Source organism: Diachasma alloeum, unplaced genomic scaffold (assembly GCF_001412515.2).
Source record: "Diachasma alloeum isolate Michigan unplaced genomic scaffold, Dall2.0 Dall_scaffold_00185, whole genome shotgun sequence".
Taxonomy (NCBI): domain Eukaryota; kingdom Metazoa; phylum Arthropoda; class Insecta; order Hymenoptera; family Braconidae; genus Diachasma; species Diachasma alloeum.
The window spans coordinates 1917140-1929229 of NW_021680351.1; the positions used below are offsets into that span (position 1 = coordinate 1917140).

The following is a 12090-nucleotide window of genomic DNA, read 5'->3' on the forward strand; positions in this document are numbered from 1 at the left end:
ACTTCTAATTGCGGATAAATTATTATTTTGTTTATTCTCAATCAATCGACATTATTCTTCGACACAAAAATGAAAAATTTTGTTAGCTTTGTCAGAATTTGAAACATCGATGCTTGGAAAAAAGAATCGAAAATCGATTAATCGGCCGTTCAAAACATCGAATGAAAAACGTCGATGTTTGGGCATGAAAAATCGATGTTTTCGATTAATCGACAAATTTTGTTTATTCTTAATCAATCAACATTATTTTTCGACAAAAAAATGAAAAATTTTGTTAGCTTTGTCAGAATTTGAAACATCGATGCTTGGAAAAAAGAATCGAAAATCGATTAATCGGCCGTTCTCAAAATCGAATGAAAAACGTCGATGTTTGGGCATGAAAAATCGATCAATGTTTTCGATTAATGAACACAACATCGCCCATTCCTAGTTTTTACATAATTCTCGATCGTCTTGGACTTGATAAGTTTGTCGGAGGGATTTCAGGGGAACATGGCTTACTTGACGAGGTGTCAGGTGTTCAGGGGACTTCCAGCCATCTCCAGTGAGTTTTCAGGGGTTTTTTCACTGCGCGAAAATGCCGGGAGGGCGATGTTTATGCTGGGGTGGCGATTTTGAGGTTTGTGGGGTTTTGAGGGATGAAAACACGTTTTAAAATTTTTTTTGTGAGGAGAATCGACGGGTGACAACAATTGAATGATTTTTTTAGTTGAAGTTAGTGAATATTAAATGCCATACCCATAAATTTCCATTATTTTTCGTGCAGAAATCATTAATGCAAGCAATTCAGGGGCTCTCGTGGGCCAAAGGAGCCTCCAAAATGTTGTGAAGAGCTACTCATCACTCGTTAGTAATGTGAGAAAATCTGGAGTCACAGCTCTGAGGCCTTTCAATCAAAATTCTCAGAAGGTATTTTTTAAACACTTAAATTAAGCCCTTACACCTGAATGTATTAAATTTGACCCTGTACTTGGCTTTCTGCTATTAGATCGATATGCAATAAATAAATAGGGGTGGGTGGGGTAAAATGGACACTTTACTTTATTTAAAAAATTCATAACTCATCAGAATATTTATCAATTGAGCTCAGTCTAGGCTCATCACAAGGGGGAAGAATTACCCTTTTTATTGAAAAAAAGAAATGATACAATTTCATTAACAATTCAATAAGTCATTAGCATTTGAAAAAAAGTGAAGTGTCCATTTTACCCAATCGTCCCCTGAATAAACATCAACAGAGAAAATTATAATTGGCCCAGGATAAAAATCAAATTGATAAAAACTTGATTTTTCTGAATAAAACAATCACGAAAAACAAGAAATTTTCAAAATTCAAATAATTTTTTTCATTCTCCGGATTGAAAAGTTCAAAAACCCCAGATATTGTGAATTTTTTAGATCGGGCAGGCTCTGGTACCTTTTGCTAATCAACTGAGAGCCTCGAGCACTGGAGATCATGTGAAATTATGGCAGATGGAGAGAGTTGTGGCTGCTGCCTTCATTGTTCTGCTCCCTGGGGTGCTACTGGTCCAGAATGTCATCCTCGATGGGGCCTTCGCTGCTCTGTTGGTCATGCATGCCCATTGGTGAGTGTGGAGATGCCAGGAATGAACACAACTGGGATTTAGTGCCCAAAAAATTGATGTTTTCGAGAAAATCGAGGGGTTTGGTGACAATGATTGGGGGAATTTTTATATATTCTCAATCAATCAATGATTTATTAACAATCAATAAATATTCTGCATTTTATTGTACAGATAATGAGAGTAGAGACTGAAAAACTCAATTATTTCAACAATTTAGTGATGACAACAAATTTTAAAGTCCTTTTTTGTCATTTTTAATAAGAAAAATATGCAAATAAATAGTTCAATGCAGTAAGCGAATGCTTCTCCCAGTGGTATTCAATAATTACAATAGCAGCTTTTTTCAATGATGAGTGGTGAATCAATCGGTGAAGCAGGGGTAGAGAGCCGAAAATGATGGCTTAAAAAAATTATAAAAATTCGTTAGCTCAAGAATTCTGTAAATATCTCCTAAAATCTCTGTGAAATTTCGCAGAAAAAAAAAAATTTTTGAGGATTTTTGGGGATTTCATAAAATTCCAAAAAAATTATTCAGAATCCTTGAAACTTTGGAATTATGAAATCCAATGTGCAATTTTTTTCGAGTCATAGCGATGAACTATTTCTAGAAATAGTTCTAGTAGGTCTCAAGACCTGTGCAAGATAATCTGTTCTCTACCTCTCCTCCACCCAAACAACTTTTCATCTTTTCAATTCTCAGGGGCCTCGAGGCAATTATTTTGGACTATGCAAGGCCAGCAGTGGTGGGCCCAGTTCTCCCAAAGATACTATTCGCTGCTCTCTACGCAATGTCAGTAGTGACACTGGCTGGACTCCTGGCATTGGCCTACAACGGGCCTGGAGTTGGTGGTGCAGTTAAAAAATTCTGGGCAATTGGGAATAAGTAATTGAACATTAATTGACAAAAAAATTGTCCCCGCGATTTACTTAAGATTAATATAATCTAATGTATAAATTTTCTTCGTGATTTTTCGAATTAATTAGAAAAATAAAACTAAATTAAAAAGAAAGATAAATATTTGTCCCCTTTTTTTACTAGATCGATTAAAAAATAACATTTGTGTTTGTATATTTTTTTGTTCTGCTCTGCCTTCTTTCACTTTCGTCATTTGCTAGTCGTCATGTCAAGCATGTCTCCAAGGGGAACAGTCCCTACAGGGAATTTTTGTTTTTGTTACAGTTGAATGTGAATTATTAATCATTGAAGTTGTTCAATATGACTGAATTAAAAAAAATCTTTTGGAAATAATTCCCATTTTTCTTTTGTATTATTTACTAATATTATTTACAAAAAATTCAGTTCACTGAAGGGCTTGGACCCCTTGGAGGTCCTCGATAAATTAAAAAATTAGAATAAACTATACAGTTTAATGTCATTCTAGCGTAATTGTTCATTAGCTACAATTGAAATATCTCGTCCTGCTGCTGCTGGAGCTTCTGGAGGGATGTTTTCAATTTCTTTCCGTGTGTCATGACAACGGCTGATGGAAGATCGTGTACGTCGTCCTCGGACGATGATCTCATGTGGTGGTTCATCGATGAACCTGTCGAGGTTATTGGAGGGGTTGAGTGGGTTAAACTGTGACGTAAACTCCGGGTTCCCGGTCTTCGTTGCACGAACATTTCGTCGTCAGACATAAAGCTGGAAAGAATAACAAAATTAATGTTATGTGAGAGGATGAATCGACGAGACATTTGTTATTGCTCTTGAATAGAACAGGATACAATTTTTTTGTTAATTAATTTAATTTAATTAACATTACTTCATATTTTATGGTAGTAATCAATAACATTGTAATTACTGTTGGGAATGATTGATATTTATTTATGTATTTATGTTAATTTATGTTGTCTCTATTTATTTATATTTTTTAAATAATTTTTCAAAATCGTATTTTCAGTCAATTCTGATTCAAGTCCCAGCTTTGCAAAAATAAACTCTTGATAAATTTTCAGGAAATTTTGTTATTTTTCTTTGATCACTCTAATTATTCATTTTTTTTATTTTATCAATTTCAATTTTTTTGTTTAAAAAATCTAAAAAATGGCTTTTACATAAAAAAATTATCAATTATTCCCTTTAAAAATGTAAGAAAATGCCACATGAATTTGAATAACTGGAAAACAAAGATTGGATTATAAAAATGTGTCGACTCACTCAAAATTTTAGTTTCTGTCAGTTCGAATTACGATTGCAATCATCTTTCTACGTAACCCCTTATCAGTCAATCACTCAATCCTTATCATAGTGTCGATAAACCCTCAGGAATTCGGTCTAGAACCTTCCAAAACTGATTTTGTTTTCCCTGACTCACTCTAATGATCGATATTCCACTATCAAATTATCAGGATAACGAAGAGTCCCACGAGAAATTCTCAAAAGATCTTTTTTGTAGAAAATTTCGTTATTTATAAGGAAGGGTTGACATTATTTAATTGGCAGATTCAAAATTTGAGTATTTAATTCGACTCGTTTCACAGGTTCATGTGATAATTAATTCCTCCAACTCTCCTCGACAAACTGCATTGCTCGTAACAAAATTAGCATGACAAATCGAGTTGAATCCCCACAATGCCATATTGAATAATTCAGGGGGAATAATAAACCCGATAGAGCAGGGCAAAATGGGTTGTTTCACTCTTTAATAACCCGGGAATGGCTGAGTGAAATTCAATAAATTTTAGGTCATTTTCAAGCTATTTTTTAGTTTTAGATATAAGATAAAGTTCAGGACATTCATATTGTTTGTTTAAAAGACATGGAAGATTTAAAGAGAAAGTGGGAAAACGTAAAGAATTGAAATTAACACTTTTATTGAAGAATTTCATATTTACCCCGAAAACTAGTTTTTTTAGAGAAAAACATCGAGACCAAATTTCCTTTAAAAAATGTTTCTAGTCATTTAGAAGAATTCTCAATTCTCTAACAAGTTGAATTGTTTGAGGGAAATTTCGTCAGCCACGAAAAATGCCCTTGAATTAGACTTTTTTAATCTCAAATTTTCTTGTTTAATGGGATAGCATTTTGATAGTGTGTGAGTTAAGGTAATTTGAAGACATTCCTAGGAAAAATTTCGTATTATTTCGTATTAAATAATTTCGGAATATTAAAAGATCTCTTGACATTTTCTTCTGCTGACAATTGTTTACAAGATAAATCGAGAATCGTTGAATTGAGATTTTCTACGTTTTTCCCCTGCCCTTTAGCCAAAAAAAAAAATTGTTTCTCCACTGTAAGCAACCCCTTACTTACGAACTCTGTCCCTGGACCTTCTGAATTTCCCTCTTGACACTAGCAATAGACGAGTCCATTTTAGCTAAAAAATTATCCACAGAACTATCATCACTGCTTGTCGATGCCACATGCGTTGCACTAGGTACATCACAATCACCCCTCGAGTTCTCCCTAACAATTCCCTCGTTAAATTGTTGCGTATTAGAGTCCTTGGGGACAGGTACTAGTAAATATTCACGTAAAAATAGACTGTCAGACGCCCACAATCGATTAACCCTCCTAATTTGTTCAGTCTGAAACAAAAAAATTAGCACCTCGTGACTCCTTGAAAAACACGTCTCCTTCAATCCTCAATATCTCGTGAACCAACGATCAGAATAACTCGACTCAGCGCTCATTTTAAACCTCAAAAAAATACCTTGAAAATGAAATTAAAATATTGAGAATTCACTCTGCCAATCTCGAGATATCGACGGTTAACAAATGACAATAGACTCTGTCCTCAAAACATTCTGCGATGATAATTTTCAATTATTCATTAATTACTCACCGTAACTCCGTACTTCAGGGCAATACCAGCTAGTGTATCACTTTTACATACAAAATGTTTAACGAGATTTTCATTTCTTATCAAATGTTTTGAAGTACTTCCGTATTTCTTCAATTTTCTACTTGTGTCACGAATTGAAAGGCGTTCTTCCATCTCTCTGCACAAATCCTGATCCATTATTTTATTGCGAATAGTTTCAATGTATTTATGATCTACGTCGATATACATATAATTAGTGTCACCATTGATTAATTGAATCAGTTGTCACTTCTGTGGCCGACAAATCAAGTGATAATGGGGAAATAAAGAAAAAAAACCGTCGAGCGGTAGTTTATTTATGGATAACTCAGGATACTATTGAATCGTGCCAGGGGGTGACAAATTAATGCTTTGGAGGTGGGGGAATTCTCATGCAGCGATTTTGTGAAAGGATTTTCCGTTGGAGCTGGCGAATTCGGCCAATCGGAGGGGCTTGTGGGGGAAAGAGGGCACGTGACGTCACATGAGTCCTTATCGTCCTGATGACTCATTTTTGAATTGAGGAGGCATTGTTACTGACAGCAATTCTGGCGAAAGAGGAGTACCGAAGGGGATTTGTTGTCTTTTTTTTATTGCAGAGATGATTTTAGAGATTTTGAGAAGAAGAAGAGAGATAGCGAGATTTTCGTTATGACCTTTTTTGTGGAGAATTTCAAGAGCTACAAAACAGGTTCTTATAAAAACTTTGCTATCTGCTTTAGATTTCGAGATATTCCTTAAAAACTGAAGGGCAAAGCAATTACTGAAATGGGAGAAAACTTTACGCCATGAATTCTCAGCAGAAAAGGGATGGAAAAACCTGAAGGACAGCTTGACAAATTTTCTCCGCCTCCAGGAACTTTATGAAACGAGTTGAAGGTGATTTAACGAGGATAAATCATTTTGAGAGGTGTTTAAAAATATGAGGTGGAGGCACCGCCATCTTTGAATTACTCATTACTCACTTTTGAATCAAATGGGTAGTATTAGTGATAGTAATTGTTGCAAAAGAGGATTCCTCAAGGGGATTTTTTGTTTTTCTTTATTGCACAGATGGTTTTCGAAATTTTTATGAATTTCGGAAATTGGTTTTTGGAAATATTGAGAAGAGTAAGAGAGATAGCGCGATTATCATAGGGACCTTTTTTGTAGCTCTGGAAATTCTTAACAAAAAAGGTTCCCATAAAAATTTCGTTATCTGCTTTAGGTCTCGAGATATTCCTCGGAAACTGAAAAAAACTTCATCGAAATACTCATTTTTTTAATTTTTCAAAAAGAAAAATTTAAAAAAAAATGAAAACCCATCAATAACTATTTTCCACTTCTTAACAAACAATTTTCATGCATGTTTTCATCAGAAAAATGAGAGTAATTCATGAGAATTCACTGCAATGTTCATTCGAGAAAAAATTCTCCACCAAAAAAACGAAAAAACAGGACAACCCATTGATTTCTATTTTATAAAAATAATATATTTCAACAAGGAATTGTACACAAAAAATATTACATGGTTTATTTGACGCATTTTTTTATGAATGCCGTTCGATACAATTGTCTCCTCCCAAAACCATCATCGAGCATTCTTAAAACTTGAAAAAAAATCCCTTCACGAGCACTTTCCATTCATTTCTGAACTGAAACCCTCAGGCAACGAATTAATCAACAAATTAGTTTCCTTTATTGTACGTCAAAAAAACGTCAATTTTCGTATTTTTATGAAAGAAAAAGTGAATTCTTGTCTCGTGACCTCAACATATTCATTTCCACTTGTCTTAAAAGTTGTTTAATGCACGCTATAGATTCAATGCGATAAGGCCACTTTTCTAGATGATATTACATACGTGAGTTAAACCGTTTATCTATCATTTTTAAAATCTAAATGTCACTTACAGTATTATAAAATTAAAAATTCATGTCGTCTTTATACAGAGTTAAATCAAGATGTGTTTTCATGTTTTATACATAAAAATTAATCACCTATGATTATGGCAAAAATCAGAATAGTGATAATGATTTTTAGTTGTTTGAGTGTCTTTTTGCGCTTGAAAAATTGGAATTTCAGGGGAAAAAATTGTCACACAAATTGGTGATTGCACATAACAAACGATTTACATGCTAATGAATTAATTCGTTATTTAACAGTTAATTTGATTTTTCCTGTGGGAAAAAGCTGACCGAGTGGTGCAGAGAGGAAGTGGTGACATGTAAATTTTTCAGGCAAATGCCCTTCGACATTTTTTTATGGGATAAATAAACTTTTTATGAAGAGAAATCTCATTTATGAAAACAATTTTCATCTGACATTCTTATTAATTGTTCATTTATCTCGTAAACTTGTGGATTTAGAGCAAAATATCAGAAAATACTTTTTGCAGAGGAGAAAATTTCCAACAACAAATATCTTATCACTTTTTTTCATAAAACAATTCAATCATAAGATAATCAAACTTTTTATGCGGAAAAATATAGTTTATGAAAAAAATTTTCATCTGACATTTTTGTCAATTGTTCATTTATCTCGTAAACTAGTGGATGTAGCGCAAAATGTCAAGAGATACTTTTTGCAGGGCACCAAATTTCCAACAAAAAATATTTTGCGACACTTTTTCGTAAACCCACGCATTACCGATATAAATTCGTATTTAAGAGGTAAAAAATCTACTTGCTCCATTCCCAACATATCACCACTTCCTCTGACCCTTATTAATTTTATTTGTTACCTTACAGCACTCGTCGTGCATACAATACATACAGTATCATACAGAATAATCACTCCCCTAACTCGCGAGTGTCTTCTCATAATGACTTAATGTTTTCCATTACAATGATAAAAAACGTAGAAAAAATTACATTTAACGAAAATTACGCTTAAACTCCTCGACTTCTATTCATAAACTTCACAATAATCCTTGGATATGTGAAGTATCTCGTGACTTTGATCGTGGAGATCACATTAAAACTATTTTACAGTTCAGTTTTTCTCCTTGAGTTATAAAAAACGATCGTGAACAGTAAAAAAAAGCCTCGAGACTTCATTCTCGACTAATTAAAGCCCAAAGAACCGAATGATTTTTATGAATTTCCTCACACCTGGATTCACCAATCAACCAATAAAAAAATTGTTTCGTTTAAATTTAGAAATATACTATTAAGAATCCAACTTGAGTTCAACGAGACTCGTATTTTCTATTTTTATCACAATCATTCATTTGTTACAAACTGAGCAAATAATTTTTTTCTCTCATTTTTTTTGCTTTCAAAGTGTAAAAAACGAATAATACAGGAAAAAAAATTATCAATAAACAAAACTGTATCACAATGCGTTATGCTGTGAGGACATTGTTCATTTCTTTCATGAGGGTAAAGTAATAAACGAGGTAGAAACGATTAATGTCTAGTTCATGGAAAGAACGAATGAACATTTATGATTCACAATTTTTTAAAACCTAATGTGCAGTGCTTTTCAATGATAAACAATGACTCTGCATCAGCGATTCTTCAATCGTCTGGGAATCTAGCTCTACAATTAATCAATAGATGATGATTAACAGAATGATTTTTTCAACTTAAAGAGGATATGAAAAACAACGAGTAAAAAGGCTGAGGATTAACTAACGAAATGTTGTCTTTTAGATTGAAAAATTGTCGTTGATGTCAGGAGATGCTCAGTACGAGTCTCGTAAGTACAATATTTTTTGGGTTTTTTTTTGGGAATGGGAGGAGTGTTTTTCGGCGGAGGTGAGACGAGTTCAGTAGAGAAGTGGGGGTTTTTGAGATTTTCGCCTTTTATATCGTGGAAATGGGGATTACAGCTCCAACTGAAAGTGTCTGGTGAAATTTTTGGATGAAATTACTCATTGGGGAGTTGATTCGGTATTTGAGACGTGGAAAATTGACCTTTTGGAGTGGAATGCTTGACATTTTTGTTGAATTTTGGTGTAAAAGTTGAGAGATAAGCTTTTCCATTCATCTGACATTTTTATTAATTGTTCATTTACCTCGTAAATCAGTGGATTTAGCCAGAAATGTCAAAAGACACTTTTCCCAGAGGCCGAAATTCCCAACAAAAAATGTTATTTGACATTCTTCCATCAAATAATTCCTTTACGAGACAATTCAACTTTTTAAACAGGAAAACATCTCTCATGCATCAAAAATTCACCTGACATTATCATCACTCGTCCAATTATCTCGTAAACAAGTGAATTTCCCCAAAAATGTCAAAAGACACTTTTCCCGGAGGCCGAAATTCCCAACAAAAAATGTTATTTGACATTCTTCCATAAAATAATTCCTTCACAAGATAATTCAACCTTTTAAACAGGAAAACATCTCTCATGCATCAAAAATTCACCTGACATTATCATCACTCGTCCAATTATCTCGTAAACCAGTGAATTTCCCCAAAAATGTCAAAAGACATCATCTGACATTTACCTACGAAACAATTCCCCTGAGATAATTCACCGTTTCACCCAGAAAAATATTACGCAGCCCAAATTCCCTCTGCGATTGTTGTTCCCCAAGCCCAAATTTTCTACTATCGTCTCACCCCCCCTCCCCTTTCCCCAGAACCCCCCACAAAAAAATAACAACAAACGTACCCTAAACCCACCTCTCCACGGCCCTCCCTATATACACTCGTCCCCCCTCATCACCTCACATGCCAGAGTCCCAGATTCAACGTAGTGATGTGCGGCATCTTCATGATGACCTCCAGTCCACTGGTCGTAATTTTCGTGCAGCCATAGAGATCGATGCACTTGAGTTGTCCCATGCTCTCCCCAATGGTAAACAGCGCCTTATCAGTGAGCCTGCTGCACTGTCCAACATTGAGAGTCTCCAGCTCATGAAGAGTCTTGGCAATTTTGCAAATCCCCTCGTCATTGACCTGGCAAGCACTCAAGGACAAACTCTTGAGATTGAAAAGACCCTGAGAAATATAAACGAGAGCAAGATCTCCAATTTTATCGCAGAATGACACATCCAGCGATGATATTCTGCTGCCGCCCTCAGCAAGATAGGCCATTCCCACATCAGATATGTTGTCGCAGGACCTGAGGTTCACCTCCCTCAAGCTAGACATCTTGGCGAGATGCTTGAGGCCAGCGTCAGTGATGGAAACGCAGAAAGAGAGATTGGTGGACTTGAGACAAGTCAGCCCAACCGAAATGTGCCTGAGAGCCTCATCAGACACCCTCTGGCAGTCCTGCAGTCCCAGATGCTCCAGGGCAAGATTCCCAGCAGCAGTTTCCCTGCTCATCCCAGCAAGATGGCCAATGCCAGCGTCAGATATGTGCCAGCAGCTCCTCAAGTCCAGTCTCTTGAGTTTCTTCAGGCCCCAGGCAATCAGCAACAGCCCAGTATTCGTGATATTGCAGCAGCCCCCCAGCTCCAGTGACTCAAGATTCTTCAAGTACTGAGCGATTCTCCCGAGTGAGTTATCAGTGACCTGTTTGCAGAGCGACAGATTGAGCTCCGTCAGGGAGGAGTACTCGGTGCAGATGGCGCTCGTCAGTCCAGTGTCTGTGATGTTGTAGCAGCCGGAGAGATTCAGTGACTCCAGGTTCGTTATTCCCTTGACGACGTCCCCCAGACCCCGCCTCAGGGACAGTATCTGCACCCTCTTGACACCTCGTCTCACCAGACTGGCGAAAACTGCTGGCGCCTGCTTCCTCAGGTGCAGACGCGCCTCGATACCACGCCACACTGATCTGTGGTATGCTGCGTCCCTCCAGGACACGCACACCTGGGCAGCCCTGCCCTTGTCTCTGACGCATAAATAACTGAATATGTGGGCGAGGATCTCGGGGTAGAGGCTCGATATGTGCGTGCTCGTTGTCACGTTCTCGATTGTTCGCAGGTCTGACAAGTGACGTGCTATACCGTAATTACTGCAGTGCTTTTTCGAGGCTGGGGGATAGTGGGGCACAGGTGTCTCGATTATCGTGCTTGGGGGGTTAACACCCAGCGCCAGGTGCGGCTGGTGCAGATGGTAGTAGTGGCCGGACCTGTGGAGGAGGCCTCCTGGCACTGGCAATGGCAGCTCCGTCATCAGGAGGTGATCCTCCATTTTTTTTATTTGTTCTTTTGATTTTCTTTACCTTTTGACGATCACTCGATCAAACTCTGGCTCGATGGTGGACCTCGGGCGTTATTTCAGGCGGAGGGAATTGTTGTACTCCATTTTGGCGAGGTTTTGCGGTGGGCACTTCACGCACGAAACACTGGGGCTGGGATTTTTTTTTTTTTGTGGGTTTGAGGTCCTTTTCGGGGAATGGGGTCTAGGGGTTTAGCAGCACTTTGGGCATCACTCGGGGGTGGGAGGGGTCTGGTCAGGGTGCAGGAGTTTGGGGGATCGATGGGGGTTTGGGGGTCTGAGTTTTTGGGGGCTTTTGGCTTTGGGGGTGGGTGGCTTCTGGGTTGGGGAGCACTCGCGGGAGAGATGAGAGTCTTTTTTTTGGCGAGATAACACAATTGGCAGGAAGTGGACTGGCGCGCTTACTGGTGCAGACTGTGGCGCGGGCAGCGCTGAGGGGGCAGGGGGGTTGTAGACGGGAATGTGTGTGCGGTTTTTTCGTGAGGGGATTCGGTGCGTGGGAGCGTCGGGAAGTTGGTTTGGGGATTGACCAATGGGAGTGAGGATTTGGGAGGGGGGGTCCGTGGGATTGGTGGATGGGGTTCTAGGGGAATTGATTGGC

At 37.4% G+C, this 12090-nt stretch overlaps 3 protein-coding genes across 3 annotated transcripts; 1 reads left to right on the forward strand and 2 right to left on the reverse strand.

The window, feature by feature from the left end:
• Positions 1-390: 390 nt before the first annotated feature.
• Positions 391-2602, forward strand: LOC107048032 (succinate dehydrogenase [ubiquinone] cytochrome b small subunit, mitochondrial). Its single transcript, XM_015270981.2, has 4 exons — positions 391-544; positions 767-909; positions 1399-1586; positions 2287-2602. The coding sequence occupies exons 1-4, from the start codon at positions 493-495 to the stop codon at positions 2471-2473; spliced, it is 570 nt and encodes a 189-aa protein (XP_015126467.1). The 5' UTR covers positions 391-492; the 3' UTR covers positions 2474-2602.
• LOC107048031 (lysM and putative peptidoglycan-binding domain-containing protein 2) lies at positions 1699-5737 on the reverse strand. The gene is made up of 3 exons (XM_015270980.2): positions 5372-5737; positions 4840-5114; positions 1699-3228 (listed from the first exon to the last, which is right to left on the reverse strand). The coding sequence occupies exons 1-3, from the start codon at positions 5597-5599 to the stop codon at positions 2985-2987; spliced, it is 747 nt and encodes a 248-aa protein (XP_015126466.1). The 5' UTR covers positions 5600-5737; the 3' UTR covers positions 1699-2984.
• Positions 5738-9999: 4262 nt separating this feature from the next.
• Positions 10000-11905, reverse strand: LOC107048059 (F-box/LRR-repeat protein 14). Its single transcript, XM_015271017.1, has one exon. The coding sequence runs from the start codon at positions 11460-11462 to the stop codon at positions 10044-10046; it is 1419 nt and encodes a 472-aa protein (XP_015126503.1). The 5' UTR covers positions 11463-11905; the 3' UTR covers positions 10000-10043.
• Positions 11906-12090: the final 185 nt, after the last annotated feature.